Source organism: Zalophus californianus, chromosome 3 (genome assembly GCF_009762305.2).
Source record: "Zalophus californianus isolate mZalCal1 chromosome 3, mZalCal1.pri.v2, whole genome shotgun sequence".
NCBI lineage: Eukaryota > Metazoa > Chordata > Mammalia > Carnivora > Otariidae > Zalophus > Zalophus californianus.
Genome location: NC_045597.1, coordinates 132,802,685 through 132,824,021, shown reverse-complemented (window position 1 = coordinate 132,824,021; position 21,337 = coordinate 132,802,685). Strand labels below are relative to the sequence as shown.

General features: G+C 39.2%; 1 protein-coding gene across 5 annotated transcripts in view; it reads left to right on the top strand.

Annotated features, from left to right (window-relative positions):
• Positions 1-21,337, top strand: part of ABCB11 (ATP binding cassette subfamily B member 11) — a 90,419-nt gene that overhangs the window by 57,804 nt on the left and 11,278 nt on the right. For 4 of the 5 annotated variants that reach the window (XM_027590501.2, XM_027590502.1, XM_027590504.1 and 1 more), the window contains 6 exons: positions 5,688-5,852; positions 10,596-10,700; positions 10,788-10,949; positions 16,189-16,392; positions 17,857-18,098; positions 20,303-20,459. In XM_027590501.2, coding sequence (XP_027446302.1) covers positions 5,688-5,852; positions 10,596-10,700; positions 10,788-10,949; positions 16,189-16,392; positions 17,857-18,098; positions 20,303-20,459 — 1,035 coding nt within the window. The remainder of the gene's footprint in view (positions 1-5,687; positions 5,853-10,595; positions 10,701-10,787; positions 10,950-16,188; positions 16,393-17,856; positions 18,099-20,302; positions 20,460-21,337) is intronic. The other variant, XM_027590503.2, reaches the window with a different exon arrangement.

The following is a 21,337-nucleotide window of genomic DNA, read 5'->3' as shown; positions in this document are numbered from 1 at the left end:
TAAGGAGCCTAGTAAAGCTTCACTGACAAAGAACCAAATACTACATTGAGATTTCAAATGTGAGAGTATGTGACTTTTACATTATTTTTTTTCTAGTTTCTGTAACTATTTGACAAGAAAAGCAAGAGAAAGGAAGGAAGGAGGGGAAGGCAAGACAGAAGGAAGGGGGGAGGGAGAAGGGGAGGGGAAAAAAAGGGAGGAAGGGGAGGAAGGAAGGAAGGAAGGGAGGGAGGAAGGAAGGGAGGAAGGAAGGGAGGAGGAAGGGAGGAAAGGATGGGAGGAAGGGGAGGGAGGGAGGGAGGGAGGGAGGAAGGGAGGGGAGGAAGGAAGGGAGGGAGGGAAGGGAGGGAGGAAGGAAGGGAGGGAGAAGGGAGGGAGGGAAGGGAGGAAGGAGGAAGGGGGAGAAGGAAGGGAGGGAGGAAGGGAGGAAGGAAGGAAAGGAGGGAGGAAGGAAGGAAGGGAGGAAGAAGGAAGGGAGGAAGGAAGGAAGGGAGGAGGAAGGGAGGGAGGAGAGGAAGGAGGGAGGAAGGGAAGAGGGAGGGAAGGAAAGGGAAGGGAGGAGGAAGGGAGGAAGGAAGGGGGAGGGAGGAAGGAAGGGAGGGAAGGGGAGGGAGGGAGGAAGAAGGGAGGGAGGAAAGGGAGGGGGGAGGAAGGAAGGAATGGAGGAAGGGAGGGAGGGAGGGAAGAAAGGAAGGAAGGAAGGAAGGGAGGGAGGAAGGGAGGGAGGGAGGGAGGGAGGGAGGAAGGGAGGGAGGAAGGAGGGAGGGAGGGAGGAGAGGAAGGAGGAGGAGGAGGAGGGAGGAAGGGAGGGAGGGAGGAAGGGAGGGAGGAGAGGGAGGAAGGGAGGGAGGAAGGGAGGGAGGAAGGAGAAAAAAAAGCTGATTTTGTTGTTGCTGTTGAAAACTGGCAGGTGGCCAGCACAGCTGCAGAGATCAGATCTTCCTGGAGAGCTGGAGATCAGATTCCCACAGGGTTCCCATGACATGGAGGAAACCATTTAAATAAAATGAAACTTAAATCAAATATACAGACTAGTTTTAGAGAAATAAAAATGCTCCACATAATAGTCTACTTATCAGTCTTGTCAATTAGAATGGAATAATTAAACACAATTGAATGTAAACCAATGTAATGTTTAAAAGATGTCACTTCATATTCTCTCTCCAGTTAAGAGAGAAAGAGGAAGACGGGGCAAAAAGGGATCTTGCTAAAGCTCCAAGAAAATAAGATCTTAATCTTATATTATTACTGCTCATTTGTATGGTAACGAATATCAGAGTTTTTTAGATTTAAATTAACAAATTTTTTTACTTAAAAAAATTTTTTTAAGATTTTATTTATTTATTTGAGAGAGAGAGAATGAGAAAGAGAGAGCACAAGAAGGAAGAGGGTCAGAGGGAGAAGCAGACCCCTGCCGAGGAGGGAGCCCGATGCGGGACTCGATCCCGGGACTCCAGGATCGTGACCTGAGCCGAAGGCAGTCGCTTAACCAACTGAGCCACCCAGGCGCCCTATTTAAAAATTTTTAAAAAGTGATTTTATTTACTTATTTGAGGGAAGAGAGGGAATTGGGAGAGGGAGAGAGAATCCTCAAGCAGACTGCACGCTGGGCGCAGAGACCCATGCGGGCTTGATCCAGACCCTGAGATCATGACCTGAGCTAAAATCAAGAGTTGGACGCTTAACCGACTGAGGCCACCCAGGTGCCCCCAACTAATTTTAAAAAGAAACAATTGAATTAGGGTTGATAGCATTTAATTTAGGGAATTTCTAATCCCAAGTAATATTTTAAAGTACTTTAATATATGTAAAATATTCTAATCCCAAGTAGATTCTAAAGCATTTTAAAAAGTTAACTGAATTCCACAAGCCAACACTGGCAAAATTCCTTCTTTTTCTCATCTTATGGAGGAGTTCTAACCTTAATCTGTTAATTGGGAAGTGTTCTATCTTATGTTGCCATGCGAAAGGTTTACTTACACAAAGGAATTATCTCCACCTTTTGGTCTCTTAAGAGTTTTGCCTCTGGGCATTTAGAAGAGATGTTTGCGTGAGAGGCTTGTATTTCCAGACCCTAAGCGGGGTTACATGAGACCAGGGTCTCCTAGTTAGCTGATAACAGAGCTAAGACTGCAGCCTGTTTCTTCCCACTCTCCAAGTTGTGCTTTGGGCTCCCATAAGTGGAGTGAAATCTCAGCTATAACGCTGATAAAATTAAGTGGAGGATTAGGGGAAACCTACAGGCCAGAGGTGCCAGTGTCTGATATTGAGACATGTCTCTCAGGGAAACAAACAAAGTAGAATCTATGGGAGTTCAAGTCAAGTTCAAAGGTTTGAAACCCATCACTTCATCGCGGCCAATTTAGAAGATAGGGTTAAGGATTGTTTAAGAGGACAGAGACAGGACCCTTACAAATTACTCTCAGTATATGTCCATTTGGAGAACCTCTGCTCCTTTGTCATAGTTACCCATTTCTTATCATCAAATCTTAAAGTCACTATGGAGGCAGGAGATCCTGTGGATTGGCACACAGAAACCAGTGTAACAAAGTATAGAAAGCAGAACATAAGATTTAAGCAGGAAGTTATATTTTCACTTGACCTATAGGAGGAGATGGAAGGAAGGAAACTGGGAAAAGCCCAGTGTCTACTACTGAACCATCGGCATAGTAAGGGGAGCTCCGTATTTTTTTTTAAATAAATTTTTCGATGCATGTATGCACCATGGGCATAAGAGTTTCATTCATTCTTTCATCCAATAAATATTGATCGTACATCTGTTGTGGGCCAGGGATTGTGTTATGGATGCAAAGATGAACAAGAGCCACCGTCCCTCTCCCTGCACTGGAGTTGCTAGCAGGATACTTCTTTACATGTGATAAACACATATGCATGGTGCAACTTGACCTTGCTACAATAAAGGGAACATATCAGCTTTTAAAATTTCACCCCTCTCTGTGACTTACTGGTTTGCCCCAAATACCGGGAACATGAATAAAATCATCTTTGCTTTTTTTAGTTGACTAAATTTGTCTTTAGCTTTGCAAAGATCAAAGGAAAAAAAATCTTCTATACATAATGGCTTTATATTTTGTGTTCTTTTATTCTTCTACTATTCTTTTTTTAAACTCTCCTACTTTTTTTTTTTTTTAGCTATAGAATATAAGTCAATCAGAAGTCAACTACTCAGGGACAGATTTTCTAGTTTTTGCATCATTCAGGCTTGATGGTGCATCTTTTTGGGTGTGGATCAGGGGACAGTTTCCCTTGAAGTCCAACTCTAGTGAAAGGGGACAAAAGACAATTATTCAAATCAATTAAATTTTGCCTCTTGTAGTTTATCTTGGAATGATATCTACTGGAAAAAATCACTTCATATTATTTTTATATGTCTCAGGTATTATTGCTTAAGGGCTAGGGATACCTTCAAGAATCAGGTCAGGGAAATTTCTGTCATGTTCAGGCTGTGAGTGGGCTGTTTCGTAGGGCAGTGGTTCTGGGAAATGTCGGAGTTTAATGTGCCTGGATGTACAGCGCAGCTGACACTTTCCAAACCTATAATCATGGAATCTAGGGCATTCTGCTCCTAAAGGAGTCTTGGAGGTTACATACTGCTGGGAATCTCGAAGACTGAGCTTTATTATTAGAATTATCTGAGGAGTATTTTTAAAACACAGATTCACACTCAGACTTACTAAATTTGAATTTCTGGTGATAGGGACCCCAGGAATCTGTATTTTTAATCATCGGATCCACCCTAAGTCCGGCAAGCATCCTGATCTGGACACCAACCACTGTCTAGAAGTGTAAAGCATCTAAATTTTGCTTTCTTGCAAGCTTCCAAGTTAGCCTGACACAATTTCATGGATGCTGGCAGAATATACAAAGGCCTCTGAGCCAGAGACAAAAACTTTATTACTCACGGCAAGAGTAGTAACCAGAGTCTATCACTTGCACTGGTTCCCCAGGCAAACCCCCACATTTAAAGAGGGCCAGATGATACCAGCAAATGAAAGGAATGTGTTACAGGAGAGGAATCCTGAGCTGGAGGAGCATGATTCTTTTATAATGGACAGTAACACACCTGCTCTTTTCTTAGGATGGAGATACCATCTCTGTCCTCTGAGGCTATCTGATATGCAAACAATCCTTAAAAAAAATAGTCTGAATAGAGGTGGCCAATGCCTCGCCTAAGATGGGCAGAAACACAAGACACCCACAGAGAGTTGTCTTCCAAAGCAACTTAGGCCAATGCTCTCATTTTGAGGATGAGGTCACTTGAGCCCCGGAGAGCTAAGTTGCTTGGTGATATATTCCATGGGTGGCTCCACTGGGCTCGTCCAGTAACCCCGTTCTTTCTATGCTTGTCCTGTTCATGCTTTCCTAGTCACCCCTCTTCCTCCCTGGAATTGATTTCCTAGAGTTAGTAGGTTGTCAGAGATGAAATTATTGAACGGAAGGATTTGCCACATGAATGTAAAGTGACAAGTGCAAATGTTAAGGGCAGACCAAGAGAGAATTTGAAATGGAGGCAATAAGAAATCCATCACCAGCCAAGCTGCCTTCCTCTACCCGAGTTGGCTTGCAATGATAATGCCGTAACAAGACACAAGGTTTTATGTAAACTAAATTGGTAATGTGGTCTTTGACTTTGGAAGTGAAAGGAGAGTATTTGAATTTCCTTGGAGCTTCTGTTCCTGACATCCAACTACCTGAAGGGTAAATTACCATGTATTAATGAAAGAGAGCGCTAATTAATAGTTTTGTAGTCAATTTGTTATATTTTTTGTATATTTTAATAGAAAGAGTAAAAAATAATGCAAATCTATACAAGCCACCTAAGATCCTTTCTTAAATAAAGTCAGTAATACATTTAACAAATGACTGAACAATTAGTCCTACAGATCAAGCACTGAGTAATATCTATAGCGAGGAAAAATGATAGGAAAAATGATGGAATTCTGAGTATAATATTTGCTTTCAAGAGGATAAAAATTTGTTAGCTCTGACACTTCAATGACAACTAAAGAGATCAGAATAGGGAAATATTAAAAAAGTTTTCATGCCTTGCAAAGGATACATAGAATTTAGAAATCCCAAATGGATTACCATTTATTTCTGGGCACTAATTAAGGAAAATCTTATAGAAAGCATGTAAATGATAACTGTTGACACCGTTTAATACATTTTGATAATTACTTTGCCTTGTGTCAGATACACTGCCCTGCCTTAGCACATTAGTCAGTTACTAGATTGGAGAACTTTGCCATTTATGAAGGATGTACCTTGAAATTGTTACGAGTCCTCAAATATGTAAACACCACCATAGCACAAAAAACTTTTTTAAATTAGAGGGACTTTTTTTCAAAGGTCCAACATACTTATTACTCCCCTAGATTCAACACATATCTAACTGTGAAATGAAAACCACAAGCTCGCCTTCAGATGAGTGTCCAATCTAGTGCATCCCTTCCAAGTCACGGCATTGTCTCCAGCAATTCAAAACCATTTCAAACAAAACAACGAATCACCGCATCTCATAGAACTTTGAGGTCACTCGTAACCAATCAAACCATGACTTTTGAATCTCTGTGAATGCCAGAGGGTCTGCTGTATAAGAAAAGAACATATGCAAAAACGTCTGCGTGTACCTCGGGATGACTAATGTAACCCTTTTTCCCCTCAAGGACAAGGACATTCCTGTGGAAGAAGAAATTGAACCGGCCCCAGTTAGGAGGATTCTGAAATTCAATGCTCCAGAGTGGCCCTACATGCTGGTAGGGGCGGTGGGTGCTGCTGTCAATGGGTCGGTCACACCACTCTATGCCTTTTTATTCAGCCAGATTCTTGGGGTAAGCAAACGCTGGATTAGCTTTATTCTTCTGATAGTTTTTGTTTTTCTATTGGGGGATATTGTCATTTTTTGATAGGTTGGCTCTGTATTTTGATGGATTTAGCTTTCTTTTCCTCATCTCTAAAGGATTCCAAGTGCCCCGAGTCTCCATGACACAGCAGGTAGGAAGAGGGAGCTGAGCACTCTCATTTGGGCTGGCAGGACGCTCCTAGTCATCGTGTCTGTAAAAAACTGCACGATGGCTGCAAAGGTAGTGTCAGGAGAGGGCAATTTCCCTATATGCAAACAAAATCGGAATGCAAAGTAGGTTCGTTGAATAATACAGAAGGATTTTAGGGCCTTTTTGATCTTGCTGAAACAGCTGAGGTGCAAAGTTGGCCTATAAAAGCAGGTGTGAGTGCATGTTGTAGGATTGTCTGCTCTGCTGATTGCACCATTGAAATGGCAAGGTGGGGAGGAAACAGGAAAAGGGAGAAGTAAAACAAGGCATGGATAAATAAGCTTATTTCACTTTTTCACTCCCTAGGAGTTTTGATAGTCTCCATCTGACTTCATTGCTACAATAAAAATAATAATAACTACAAGCATTATTTGACACTCTCTAAGCACTTTATATATAATAGTTCACTAAATTTTCCTAGTAACTACCGAGGTAGGTATTCTTATTGTCCCCGTTTTTACAAAAAAAAAAAAAGCGAACCAAGGTATACAGAACTTAAGATAGCAAATAATGGATCTGAGATTCAAATCCAGTGTGACTGGAGAGCCAGGTTCTAATAAAACTCTCATTGCAAAATTAGTTATCGAAATGCTGCCAAGTTTTTTAGTTGAAATTTACCCACATACACAGATCCCATGAGATCAACAAGGGCAAACCGAGAATCTAGATAACCTAATTAATTTGTTCACGGTGATACAGGCATTAGGTGGTAGGGCCAGGACTAGAATCCAGCTTTTCCGAAGCCTAGGCTAAAGGATTTGCCAGCACACCACACTGTCAGAGCTTACCAAGAGTCCTGAGTGTTAGTTTACCCTCTACTTCTCTTTCTTTTGTGGCCTCTCTCAAGAGGTCCTGACCAGAAAAATGTCCCCATGGGCATGAATCATACAGAAAGGCCTGGACAGTCCACAAACAAAATCAAGTCAATTGGGTCGGGAAGGCCTCAGTCACCGCTTTAGCTTCCATACTGCCCCCTTGTGGTAAGTGAGGAAATCACGGTAGTTTCGCAGAGGTAGGAGATCGGAAACGAGGCCCTTCAACTCTGGTAAATTGAATTTCTAGTTGTGTGAAGCCGTTTGTGATGACAATCTTTTAAATAATTAATTTATATTCCTTACTTTCTGGTAAGTACAATGTCCTAAATACAATGGAAATGTTCTTTTATTCACTCAACAGGTATTTGTTGATTATCTCCCATAGACACTGTGTTCAAGGGACTTGGGATTGCATTCAGTCATGCTGCCTTCTCTAATAGAGTTTCTAGTCTATGAGGAAGACAGACATTAAACATAAAAATCTACTCATAATTCAGCAAATATTTATGAATCACTTATTGTTTGTCAGACATTGTTGCTGGGATTGAAGATAGAGGGAGGAACAAGAAAACCAAGCCCCTCCCTGCTCTCATTACGCTAACATTCTAGTAGGGAAAGGCTCTGGAAAATGCATCTCAGGGCACAGTGATGAGATTGTAGAAGGTGTGGTGGATAGGGTTGAATTCTGTAAAGACCCAACTATGCTGTAGATGTTTGCTTTTAAAATAAGTCTGGGATACCATCTTCTTTGCTGATCATCACTTTCTTAGAAAAACAGAGCAAAGAATATACTCACTCAGCCTTATCCAAACCCTGTACATGAGCTTCTGTGGAAAGAGTGCTGGACTCCCAACCAGGAGATCTTTTTTTCTGAAACTAGCTCCTCTTCTAGATACTTATCAAGCACTATATGCCCTGGGATCCCACCATGCCATTTCTCTGGGCCTTGCGTTCCTCAGCTATAAAATGAAGGATTGACAAAAATGGTTTCTAAGATAACTTCCAGCTCTATTAGTCTATGAAATGGCCAAGTCAGAAAAAAATTGATGATTCAGTTATAACCCCTGCTTTCCTAGATCACCCACCAGTTGTTGGTAGTGAGAATAGTTTCTGTGATTCTTCGGGTCATAACCAGAAATCCTAGGAAAAACTTAGCTTAAGCAATTAGCTTAAGGGCTGCAGTACCAGAGTAACAGGATCTAGTTGGTGAAATCCAAAGTCTGCTCACGGTTAATGTTCTCACAGGGTTATATTTGCTAAGCAAATGATGCTAAACGAAGTACTATTTTTCCTCTCTGATAAAGAAGATCATTTCTGTTTGTCTCTTAGCATAATTACCACATATTCATCAGTAGATTCATGATACTTCATCTCAGAGGGTATAATCATGAGTCAGATAATAGTCTGTTTGTAATTATGCTATTTTCATCCTGACATACCTAAAGGGCACAATACTCACATTTGGTGTATTGAGACCACAGTTTGGAACGTAGACCCAGCAAATGATTGCACGCTATTAGGAGCCTGGTTGTTAATCTAGTGAAGCATCAATTCACACATAAGACATAATTTATCTGATTCGCTTTCCATCGGTCTAGTTGACTTGGAAAGTGTACAAGTGTTCCAAGCACAGCAATGTGTATGTAGCATGCTGGGAGAAAACATGAACTTTGGTGACAGCCAGCCCTGGATCTCTGCTCTGTATTCTCTGTGTGCATTCGAACAAGTGGCTTTTCCTTGATGAGTCTTAGTTTCCTCATCTGTGATAAGGGGCAAGAAAATCTACGTCACTGGGTTGTTTTAAGAAGCCTAACTTAAGGAAATCTTCATTTAAGTTAAAATAGGCTAAGTAACACGTTTGGCATCTGGTAAATAGCAAGAGTTTAGTGAATGTTTCTTTTCTTCTTAAACAAACTTATCATTACAAAAATGGCACAGATGTATCATAGAGGAACCTATGGATGGGTAGCTTTTTGTGCTGCATTTCAGCAAGGTTATACCAAGGACTCATGGAGTAGAATTTTGTGAAAAAAGGTTATGGAGAGACAGATGCCCAATCTTGAACTGGAGAGTCATGTGGATTTAATATTAGCCTAATACTTGTTTAACACTGACAAGATGAGTAATGCCAAGAGCCAAAAGAGGCTGCCAAGAAGAAAACCACTGGAATCAGAAAAATAGACATTTCCTTATCTAATAATAACCACTAGCTAAATGAACTTAGAAGGTTTGATATTTGGGACTCTAGTTTTCCATCTATAAAATAAGAGTTAAGCTGACTCATCTGCACTTCTCTGGTCCTATAGTCCATGATTATAATAGGTGACATGAGGGGGCGATGAGAATTGTGGCGTCACAGTTTGGGGGATTTGAATAGTGATTTTTTAGAAAACAAAATGAAACAGGTCTTTAAATCCCTGAATTTGTAAACTCTGTTGAGTAAACATATGAATTATTCTATGCTGGGAAGAATGACCGTGGAAACTTCTGAACCTACTTCCATCTGTATTAAGAACATACTATGAAGACCCTAGAAACTGTCCTTGAAACAGTTAATCTTATTAATCTAGAACCCCTCCCTCCACTTTGGAATTTGTGATGATTTGAATATGTTACTTTGCTTTACAAAAAGGATTTGTTAATGGAGTAGTATACATTGTTTTCAAGAGATTTATTTGGTATGTGGCAGGCACTCAATACATATTTATTGAATAAATGGTTTCTTTTGAGCAACTGCTTGTATTGTTCTAGTTACTTAAATTAATTTAGAGCAATGAATAAGGCTGTCTAATGCATACTTTTTCTGAACTCAGGGTTCCTTTACTTAGCCCAAGTTAGGAATTTTGTTGTACCTGGAATCCATTTCATTATAGGGCAGTGTCATTAGAATATGCAGCTGTTCTCCCTTTGTTTATTGCAACAGCTGAGTCCCCCAGTCAGTTGCTTGAGCATACGCCTGCAAGTTCAGAATACACTTATGAAGTATAGTTTACTCCTTCTTATGGAACTCAAAAACCCCATTCACAACTTCCATAGTTGTTTGGGGGGGGTGGGGGATGTTTTCAACTTCTCCTGATTTAGAAACAACAACCTCAGCCTCAGATGGATGGAAAGTGTTTTTCTCCTAAGCCAATTCCAGTTAATGACTTGACAGCTGGTTGCTTTTTTTAATGATGCTATTATTCATATATATATATATATGAAACTAATAAACATGTAGGGCACCTGAGTGGGAAAAGTCATCTTTATTGTTTCTATTATTTGAGAAGGACAGAAATCATAATACTCTGGGCTTTGTTCCAGATAACATTCTTCTCTTCCTTCCTATCTTCCTTCCTTCCTTCTTCCCTCCCTCCCTTTCTTCCTTCCTTCCATCTTCCCTTCCTTATTTCTTTGCCTTATTACATAAAGGACTTGAGATATTTAATCATGTTTTTCATCCGTATCAATGAAAAGCCAACACAGTTACCTACATCAGGCTAAGAAACAAGACCAAAATTCTGCGAATTGTTGCTATTGGCTTTCATTTGCCAAGTTTCCTTTCCCATGGGGAATTAAGGTACACAGATTCACAGCTAACTTTGGTTTAATTACTAGTATGTTCTCTTAACCTAATGCTTAAGAGAAATTTCTTTTAAACATATTTTATTTCTTTTGCTATTGTTTGTAATAATAAAGTAGTATCTTTGCTTACTATCTTTCAAAGACTTTTTCACTTCCTGATAAAGAAGAACAAAGGTCACAGATCAATGGTGTGTGCCTGCTCTTTGTAGTAGTGGGCTGTGTATCCTTTTGCACTCAGTTTCTGCAGGTAAGGAATTTTATTTTTTAGTAAGTGATTTAGCTATTTCTTCCCATTTCATGTTAAAATATCACTAAAGACTCCTTTATGTTTCAGGAATATGCTTTTGCTAAATCTGGAGAACTCCTTACAAAAAGACTACGTAAATTTGGTTTCAGAGCAATGTTAGGGCAAGACATTGGCTGGTTTGATGACCTCAGAAATAGTCCTGGGGCACTAACAACAAGGCTTGCTACAGATGCCTCCCAAGTTCAAGGGGTAAGCTCTGGGGGAAAACCAGGGGTGTTATCAACTGGAGTAAACATTCTTTCCTTTGAGCATTCTGATAATCACCTATATGTTTCCCATGAAATAGGAACTCATGGGATTGAGATGTCTCAGAGCCACATTTCCCACCATTTCCGATGCTGACAAACAGCAGTCTCTCCCAGGCAATGTCCAGACTCAGTGCCACGGGTCCAAATCTGTCAGGGTTTTAGATTTCCTGGGAGTCTAGCAACTGAGAGCTTTCCTGAGACTTATTTCTCAGATCATTTTCAGGCCCAGAGGCTCAGATTCTATAAGACTTAATGGCACCCCCCAGAGGTGGAAGCAAAACTTCCTTACACAGGTGCCCAGCGTGCAGGTAGTCGTAGGAAAAGAGATCTGAGTTTCCTCTGTAAACGCTAGTCAGAAAACTGAAGAAAAGAAATAAATGATTGCCATCTAGAATCCTGAGGCACTCGTAGAGACAGAGCTGTGGTTTCTGAAACCCAGAACCGGCAGCCTTGTTCAGGTGACTCAGCCATTGTAAGGTGAGGCAATGCTTTTAGAAAACCAGGGGTTTGTATGAAAGTGACGAGAGTCAAATGTGCAGTCCAGCACTTCTACTCACTTTCTGTGGGAATAAAAAGAAAGAGAGAGAGGAAGGAAGGAAGGAAGGAAGGAAGGAAGAGGAAAAAGGAAAACCACAGTTTGTGAGGTTCTTGGAAGAACCCCCTCCCCACCCCCCCCACCCCTGCCCGGATTGAAAAACTGAGTAATGTATGTCTTGACTCCTAGCCAGTTCAACCAGAAATACAGACAATGGTGTGAGAGACTTTCAGAGGAGCATGGGATCCTCTTCCTCAGAGCTTTTTTCTAGGTATAAATGTGTTTCTCACAGACTTTGGGTCACACTGTACATATTGTTTTGTAATCTTTCTGTTTTTCCCCACAACAATCTGATGTGGGCATATTTTCGTTATTACATATTCTTCTAAAGTAGATTTTTGATGGCTGTATAATTCATCATCTTAATGTGTCATCATTTAAGAATTCCTTATTAAATGTCTGTTTTTCTGCCTTATAAGCAACTTATGTCATTTTACATCAAGCTTGGCTTATCCTTGATTATTATTTTTTTGTTCTCAAAATATAATCATTGGATCAGAATGTACAATCATTTTGAAGGGTTTTAATGTGCATTGTCTTACTGTCTGAAGGAAGTTGTAGCAATTTCACTTTTACCATCTGAGTATTCTAGTGTCCAGTTTACCTGACTCTTGAGCTTAGGTCAAATAAATAAGCCATCACCTTCTCTCTTCTATTTTTCCATCCTTCAATCTGCAAGGGCCTTTTTAAGGTTATTCACTCTCACTTGAATTCAGAGAGTAGCATCTAACCATCTTACAAAAATTTTACTTATTTTTTTAAAAAATGAAAAGTTTCTAAGAGTTTCTCTAATATTTTTGTTAAACTTTTTTTTTTAAACGAGATTGCTAACCTGGGTCAAATTTATTTTAATATTGGTGTAAAGTAGAAATCTGGCTTTTTTTTTCTTCAAGCTGAATAGAAAATATTCCCCCACCAAAATTTAATGTAGATTTCATTTTCCAGCTGTTTGAATCCTCCTGCCCCTTTGTGACTATCAACTTCCCATGGATACTTGGGGCTATGGGGTTTCTCTATTCTCTTTCACTGCTCAGTTTGATTTATTCTGTGCCAGGACATTACTGTTTTAGTTATATAACTTTATGATAAGTGTTTATTATCTGGTAAGGTAGATCCTTACACAATAATTTTTCCTCTTCAAAATTCTTTTATTTATTCCTGGACATTACTTTTCTAATGTACTTTAAAATCATCTTGGCTTCTTCAAAAATTTTATTTTAATTCCCATTGAATACATCCATGCAGCACCCCCCGCCCCCCCCCCACACACAAAGATTGCTGTTGTGGGGATGCTAACAGTTCCCAAGAGAGACATAAATAAGAATCTTTAGTTTTTTAGTAAGATTTATAACTACATGATATGCTATATGCTATGTATAGTATGTATACACAGATACATTAATATATCACTCTATCTTGTTCATTTTTTCTTATGTATTTTTTTCACAATTTTGAATGAATGTCATAGATTGAGATTTTAGCTATTACTTTTTGTATATTTATCTTATTGCCATCCACTTTTTTAAGTTTTCTTATTAACTAATTTTTAAAAAATTTAATATAGTCTTTTTGAATTTCTAGGTATATAATCAAATTATATGCAAAGAAAGATAATTATATCTCTTTTTTTCTTTTTCAATTCTTATACCAACTATTTTATTTTCTCATTTTATTTCAATACTAGAAGTTTCAAACACTTGAGTAGAGTGCTAAGAGGAAGTAGAGGAGATTCTCATAAGCAAGACAAAAATACATAAAGTAGACTTGTCAGACTACGTAAAAAACTTAAAACTTTGTATAAACAAATGATGGATTATGAAAATATTTGTAACAAGGATTAATGTACCTAATAAGTCTAACATGCATAGTGTTCCTAAAATTGGTTATAGAATAAAAATAAACCAAATAATAAAGATTAAAAAAAGGTATATGGACAAGCAACAAAAAAAGAAATGCAATGGAACAATTAACAAATGAAGAATTGTATAACCTTATTAATAGAAAAATACTAATAAAACATTGAAACACCATTTTCCACCTACCAACTCAATAAAAACTCTCATGAATGACAACTTCCTATATTTGTGAGGATGAAGAGAAACTGACAGTCTTGTAAGATATTGGTTACAGTTTGAATTCTTCCAACATTTTTTAGAGAATAATCAGGTATGCAAAGCCTCTGACTAAAATTCATATGAGTAAATTCTCTCCTATTTTGTGACAATGTGCATTCAAATGTATGTTATATTGATCAAAAAAATTAATAAAATTCCCTGGAAACTACCTGAATATCCACCAATAAGAAAATAGTTGAGTGAATATATCCATACTAAGGAAAAGTAGGCAGCTATTTTTAAAGGTATTAAAGTAATGATTTGGAGGGGTGGTAACGTTACACCAAGTGAAAAAAAATCGAAGTACAAAGTAATATCTAGACTGATCCCTTTTTTATGAAAATGTTTATTGTTATGTATGTATATATATTTTACATGTCTTGAGCTGTATTACTTTTTAAATTTTTAAAAAATATTGATTGACTAAAATGTGAAAGAAAACAAAATAATGAAATTCCAAAGAACTATGCAGCTATTTTCCAAATTCTCTATAATGCCTGACCGTCCTTGCCAACTAGAAATTCTTTTGTTCTTTTTAACTATAGTAAAATATACAAAACATAAAATTTACCATTGTAACCATTTTTAAGTGTACAATTCAGTGGCATTAAGTGTATTCACATTGTTATGTAACCATCACCACTGTCCATATTTAGAACTTTTTATCATCCCAAATAGAAGCTCTGTACCCATTAAATATTAACTTCCCATCCCCCCAATCCCTGATAACCACCATTCCATGCTGACTTTATGAATTTGACTATTCCAGGAACCTCGTATAAGCAGAATCATATATTTGTCCTTTCATGATTGGTGTATTTCACTTGGCTTAGTGTCCTCAAGGTTCTTCCATATTGTAACATGTGTCAGAATTTCATTTCTATTTAAAGGCTTGGATAATATACCATTATTTGTATAGACCACATTTTGTTTGTCCATTCTTCTATCGGTGGACACTTGGGCTGCTTCCACCCCTTAGCTATTGTGGATAATGCTGCTATAAATATAGGTGTACAAATAAATTCTTAATTTAGCTTTTCCTTCCTGTCTTCAAGGAAGTTATAACCAATATATGGGAGTTCTTGGGACCAGAGAGTTCATATTCCATTTGAGTCTTCAATACAGTATGAAGATGCAAATTATTCTTGCATAGCACTTCCTCAGTACCTATGGTTACCTAAAAGCTTACCTGTGATTGTTTTGCCTTCTTTATTTTTTAAATAATGCTAAAGTCTCTGTAATACTGACAAAAATCTTGCAATTGTACCCAGGCAAGTCTTTCCTACACAGAAGACACCAACCTGTGGTCACATCTGCACAATTGCAACTGAAAGGAGATTTGGAACCATCAAATAATTTTGATTATAAGTAGTAATTACCACCAGTGTCCATTCTCCACCTGTATTGCGACTGAATCCGTTTTCTCCATTTTGTGTTGACTGAACAGCTAGTTATTAAGTCTGCATGTGATTTTGCACCAATGAGCAGGTTAACTTCAATGAGAATCAAAATCTTATAATAGTCTTGTACAAATTTCAAAACTATAATTAAAGAACAAGCATCAATCTTCACCGAATAATCAGAACTATTACCATAAGACCAAGGCCTGGGTATTTTCAAGCAGACCAAATGCCTAGTCACCTGACATACATGCCGCCCTTGCTTAGGGCTGAATTAGTCTCATACTGACTGCTCTAACTCTGACACCCATGAAATAAGATCAGTCAATAGATGAGCTTCCACAAAGCTGTGAATAAAATGGACTTTTATTAATCCAGTCTTCAAGTGCATTAGGGAGCTCATTATTTAAAAAATCTTTTTAAACATAGAACTACCGAATGACCCAGTAATTCCACTCCTAGACATATATCCAAAAGAAGGAAAGCAGGGTCACAAACAGGTATTTGTACATCAATGCTCATAGCAGCATTATTCATATGGTCAAAAGGTGAAACAATACAAGCGTCCATCAACAGATGAATGGATAAATGCAATGTGGTACATACATATAAAGAAATATTATTTAGCTTTTCAAGGAATGGAATTCTGATATGTGCTACAACATGGATGGACCTTGAAAATGTTATGCTTAGTAAAATAAGGTAGACACAGAGGCTATTGTACAATTCCACTTAGATACTCAGAAGAGGCAAATTTATAGGGACAGAAAGTAGAATAGAGGTTGTCAGGGGCTAGGGAGAGGGAAGAAGAGGGGTTATTATTTAATGGGTACAGAGTTCTTGTAGATGATAAAAAGATTTTAGGCATAGATGATGGTGATGGTTACACAACACAATGTATTTAATGCCACGGAATTTTATACTTATGAACGGCTAAAATGAGAAACATCATGTTATGCATATTTTATCAGAATAATTTCTTTTTTTTTGTATAAAATTGCCTTTTCACATAGTGATATTTGGTAAAAGAGACTGTGTGTCTCAGATCGGTTGATTGCTTTTGGTTTGCAGGCAACCGGCTCTCAAATCGGAATGATGGTCAATTCCTTCACGAACGTCACTGTGGCCATGATCATTGCCTTCTTCTTTAGCTGGAAGCTAAGCCTGGTCATAATGTGCTTCTTTCCCTTCTTGGCTTTATCGGGAGCCATACAGACCAGAATGTTGACAGGATTTGCCTCTCAAGACAAGGAGGCTCTGGAGATCGCTGGCCAGGTAATCTTGCAGACCCAATTTTCAAACTGCTTACAACTCAGTGGCTGTCAGACAAACCGTTAAGGATGAGTAGTACAGAGAGACTTAAGGAAGGTGTTAGCCTACAAACGTTCATCCTTGGAAGCCTCCCACTAGCCTTTTTTAAGCTGTGGCAATAAAACTGATGCAGTGAGTGTGAGCAGATGTAGAGAAATAGCGGGGCAAACAGAGTGGGTTACATATTCAATTTCCTCTCCAATGGTTATTTTCTCCACCTCCTGTTTCGGTGTATTCTTTTTTGCAAGAGTGGAGACTTCAGTTTTCTGTCTGCTTGGTTTCTTAGCTAAATGGTTTCCGCAGGTCATGTTGCCCACAGAGAGAGGCACTATCATCTTTTGAATGGCACACACTTTTAATTTTCACACTTTAGTGCCTGCTAGACTTATAACAAATGTCTTTCCCAAATGGAACTATGACATTCAGTTTAGGTCTCAATTACTCTTAGTTTTCGGTGATGCACTTTTAAAAGTGTGTTCTAATGAATATCTGGTTATCAGGTAAATGAGGAGATGGCAGCATAAACATTTATCAGATATAAGAGTCATGCATACACATATACACACCTTTACTCTTTGAACAAATTTACTGTTATCTAGGTTTTGTCTCTTAAGGGAGGAAATGTGAACATTGCCCAAGTAGACAGAAGCCAAGAAGATTTCATATACCGATGGGAGAGAGTGGACCACCTCTGTGCTATTTTAGGATAGAAAATGCAAATTCAGAAACAGTGATGATTTACCCTAGCGTATAGACTGAAACAAATACAAATTCATAGTATAGACTAAAGATCAACTTTAAACTTATGTAATATTTGGCCAGATTAATGTTTTTTAAGATTTTATTTATTTATTTGACAGAGAGAGACACAGCGAGAGAAGGAACACAAGCAGGCGGAGTGGGAGAGGGAGAAGCAGGCTTCCCGCGGAGTAGGGAGCCTGACGCGGGGTTCGATCCCAGGACCCTGGGACCATGACCTGAGCCTAAGGCAGACGCTTAACGAATGAGCGACCCAGGTGCCCCGGTCAGATTAATTTTTTAAGAAAATAGAATCGTATTTTGAACTTACATTGTTCAGTATCTTTTGTGCCGGAAGACATCTAAAGATATCATTCTAGACATTTCAAATAAATTCACAAAAGAGCTAAAAGCTTTCAAGGATCAGCATGGGTACATTTTCCCCTTTCTCTCTTCTACAAGTGGAGGCAACAAAGCCATGTTAGTATTAAGTAGAACTTGAGGTTAACCAACTCATGATCCAGGTAAGCTGACCTCAGACAACTTCTTTGTGTTCCCAGATAATGCTTCTGCCACAGATTCATACCACCTTCTGCCATTCGCACCAGATTGAGTCCATGTAGCAGCTGAAATGTCATGAGAGTAGTTATTTCTGCTCTTTTGTTCCTAAGACTCTTTTTCACTTTTCAGATTACGAATGAAGCCCTCAGTAATATCCGCACTGTTGCTGGGATTGGAAAGGAGAGGCAGTTTATTGAAGCATTTGAGGTTGAGCTGGAGAAGCCATTCAAGACTGCCTTTCGAAAAGCGAATGTTTATGGATTATGCTTTGGTTTTTCCCAGTGCATGGTGTTTGTTGCTAATTCTGCTTCCTACAGATATGGAGGTTACTTAATCCCCAACGAAGGGCTCCATTTCACCTATGTGTTCAGGTGAGGACTATCAGGCCAAGGTCATAAAAGACCAGCACTCTAGGGAGGAATAGCCTGGCTCTGTAAGGTAGGCTTTGCTACTTGACAAACCATACCAACCTTGGTGTCTTAAACAGTTGGGATTTATGATTTCTCAAGATTCTTTGGGTTGTCAGGGTGGTTCTTCTGGACTAGACTGATTCAGTCAGGCTTCTGCATGCCTTTCTTCCTATCACGGTCTCAGTATTCCAAGCACAACAAAAGAGAGCAAGCCCCGTTGTGCAATGTGAAAGCACTTTTCGAGTCCCTGTGGGCGTCACATTTTCAAATATCTCTTTGGCCGAGGAAAGTCATACAACCACCCCAGATTTAAAGAAAAGAGAATGGAATCTACCTTTTAATGAGAGGACCTGAGTGTGTTTCTCCTTTACGGTCACACTGCTGTCACACACACACTTCTGAACCCTGATGGATCCCAACTTAATTCTGACACCATCTACCAGGAGATAGCGTCGGATCCCACAGGTTAAGGGCTCCGTCCTGCCAAGACTGCCCATATCACCTTCCTTAGACCCTTCAGACACCCTACCTTTCCTGAGGTCAGGGGCAGGGAGAGGACTGAAATTTCCACCTTTCTAATTGTGTGGTTATTTCCCTTGGCAACTAGCAGCCTTCCAAAGTCACCTCATTAACATTACCAAAGATACCTTGATCGCTCTCCAAATTTAGGAACTTCCGAGGATTTAAGAGCTCTGTGCCAGGAATGGGAGCCAAAGACCAAATAGATGTTTCTTACTATAAATCACAGTATCACAGAGGAGTGAAAAAGTCATATTGCAAAGGGATTTGTTCAGAGTAATAGGATAAATGAACCATTTACACAGTCTGTCATACTGGTTAATGCTAAGAAAATCTAGAGGTCTTGAATCAGAGACTTCTTTGAACCATCTACTTCTTGCAAGAAGGGCATGTTTCCAGCTTAATCCTCCCAGGTAGAGAAAGTAAAGGCCAGGACAGGGGAATTATGTTCCTTTTTTATAGTCTGTGTCTGCTCTTCTGATAAGATTAGTTTCTCACATTTCTAGAGGTGAGAGCCAAAGGGTGTCAGGGTACCAAGGGACTGGGGGTGGGTGTATATGGCTATAGTGTGGTGGGGTGGGGGATGTTAGAGGGATGAGAGAGAGGTTGTCTGAGAAGGCCTTGGGAGGACATTAGGAAAAGTGGTCCCAACAGAAATCTGTTCTTTTGGGGTCATTCTCAAGCTATGAGATCTGTCCTCTTGCCTTCTATATTTCTTCTAGAAATATAGAAGAGCTTTTTCTCCTGCCCCGCTCAACCCACCCCCAATCAGGAAAGCCTCTTTTCTAAATTTTGGCATATTGAGAGCTGTGAACCCCCAAATCAGAAATCACAAACTGTTGACTTGTTAGTTTATGTGAGATATTTGAAGAATTATTTGCCAATATGTAAAAACTGGGAAACTATAGAAAATTCCCAACTTCTGGCTTCTCTTAAAAAACTGGTGAAAGGTAGAAGGTGAAAGATCACCTTCCACCATTTCCCATTTTATTCCAGGTGCTTTTCATTGCTTTAAGTTTTGGGCTGGGCTCCTAGAGATGTTTGGGTTTGCAAGTCTGGCCTAAAAGAATTCCTTGCTTATGAACTGAGCAGTAGAACACACAATGTAGTTATAGTGAATATAGTGACTATAGTTAAAAGTTTTAGAAGCAAACAGACAATTGTATCTTTCCCATGGTGTCTGAAGCATGAATGACATGCATGCTTGGTACAGAAGGATGCTTATATCACTGATCATTGTCTTTTACACACTTACCATAGATTCAAAGAATGTTAGCTTTGTAAGAACTCAATGCAATCTGGTGATCTTTCAAACCCCCTCCCTCTCCTTTTTTTTTTTTTCTAAGAAGTCTTTTTTTTTTTTTTCCCAAACAAGTTTTTGAATAAGAGGCTATAGTAGCTAAAGCAGGGTTTGGAGGTGTGAACACCCCTTGTGCAATTCTCCCCTCACCGTTTTTACACAGAACTCATTGCAAACTGCTAGTCTCTCCCAGCCCCCATTCCCAGACAAGTCTAAGGCGACCTGCTCAAGGCTGCTCCGTTCTTTCCTAGCAGAACCAGGGCCAGACCCCCCCATACCTTCCTCTTAGGCTGTCATACCAATCACCCCATACTCCTTCTTCACCCGGGTGTCTGGTCTATTGCAGGGTGATCTCTTCAGTTGTATTGAGTGCAACAGCTCTTGGAAGAGCCTCCTCTTACACCCCTAGTTATGCCAAAGCCAAGATATCAGCTGCACGCTTTTTTCAACTGCTGGACCGACACCCCCCAATCAAGGTGTACAGTAGTGCAGGTGAAAAGTGGGTAAGTACTGAGGGGGATAAAGAGGGGGTTGGGGGGGCACTGTGCTTATGGGTGTGTGTATGTGCAGAACAGCCTTTGGAGCTGGTCAGAAGATATCACTTAGTTTTTCAATTCCTGAAGTTTATGGGTTCATTCATATGCACTCAGAATGCACAGACAGTAGATTTATAAATGTAAAGGAATGAAGTAAATTAGCATTAAAATTATTCATAAAGCTGGCATTTGAATAAGGCAATGATATCCAGTGAATGCTAAACTCTGTGTAATAGAAAACACACTTAGTTCCAGAACGAATGAAGCTGGATATCTTTTGAGACCTACTCAACCACCATGTTTTCTACCAGTGTTCTGGTACGGGATGTAGAAAAACCAGTTCTTCCTGCCCAATAATATTGATTCAATTCATGTTTATCTAGGCTCAAGTTTTAGCTCATGTGGATCCCCAGAACACTAATTTGATCTCAGCAAAATATCTTTTCTTCTGATAGTCCTCACAGACGTTTTTTAATATTCCCTGCCTATTTTTTTAATATTCCAGTGTTTTCAAGAGAGCAAAACAAAACTAAACCCTAGTAAAGCTGAACAAAATTCAGAAATCTTTGTAAAATGGTCAAGTGACCTGTTCCTTCTGTTGTTATTAAGTTCTATCCCTTTCTGGAATTCATAATTCGGATAGTCCAACTGAAGGTATCCACCTTCGCAATACAGGGTGCAAGTAACTTTCTGAGTCATTTGAAGCATAATGTTATTATTAGAAATCTTTAGGGGGAGCATAACTCTAGGGGTTTGGACAGTTCTTGGCTTCTGTGATGGAATCATATCTTCTATTTGTTCTTTTCCACTCGGAATATCAAGGAAAGGATGACGAGGACATCCCT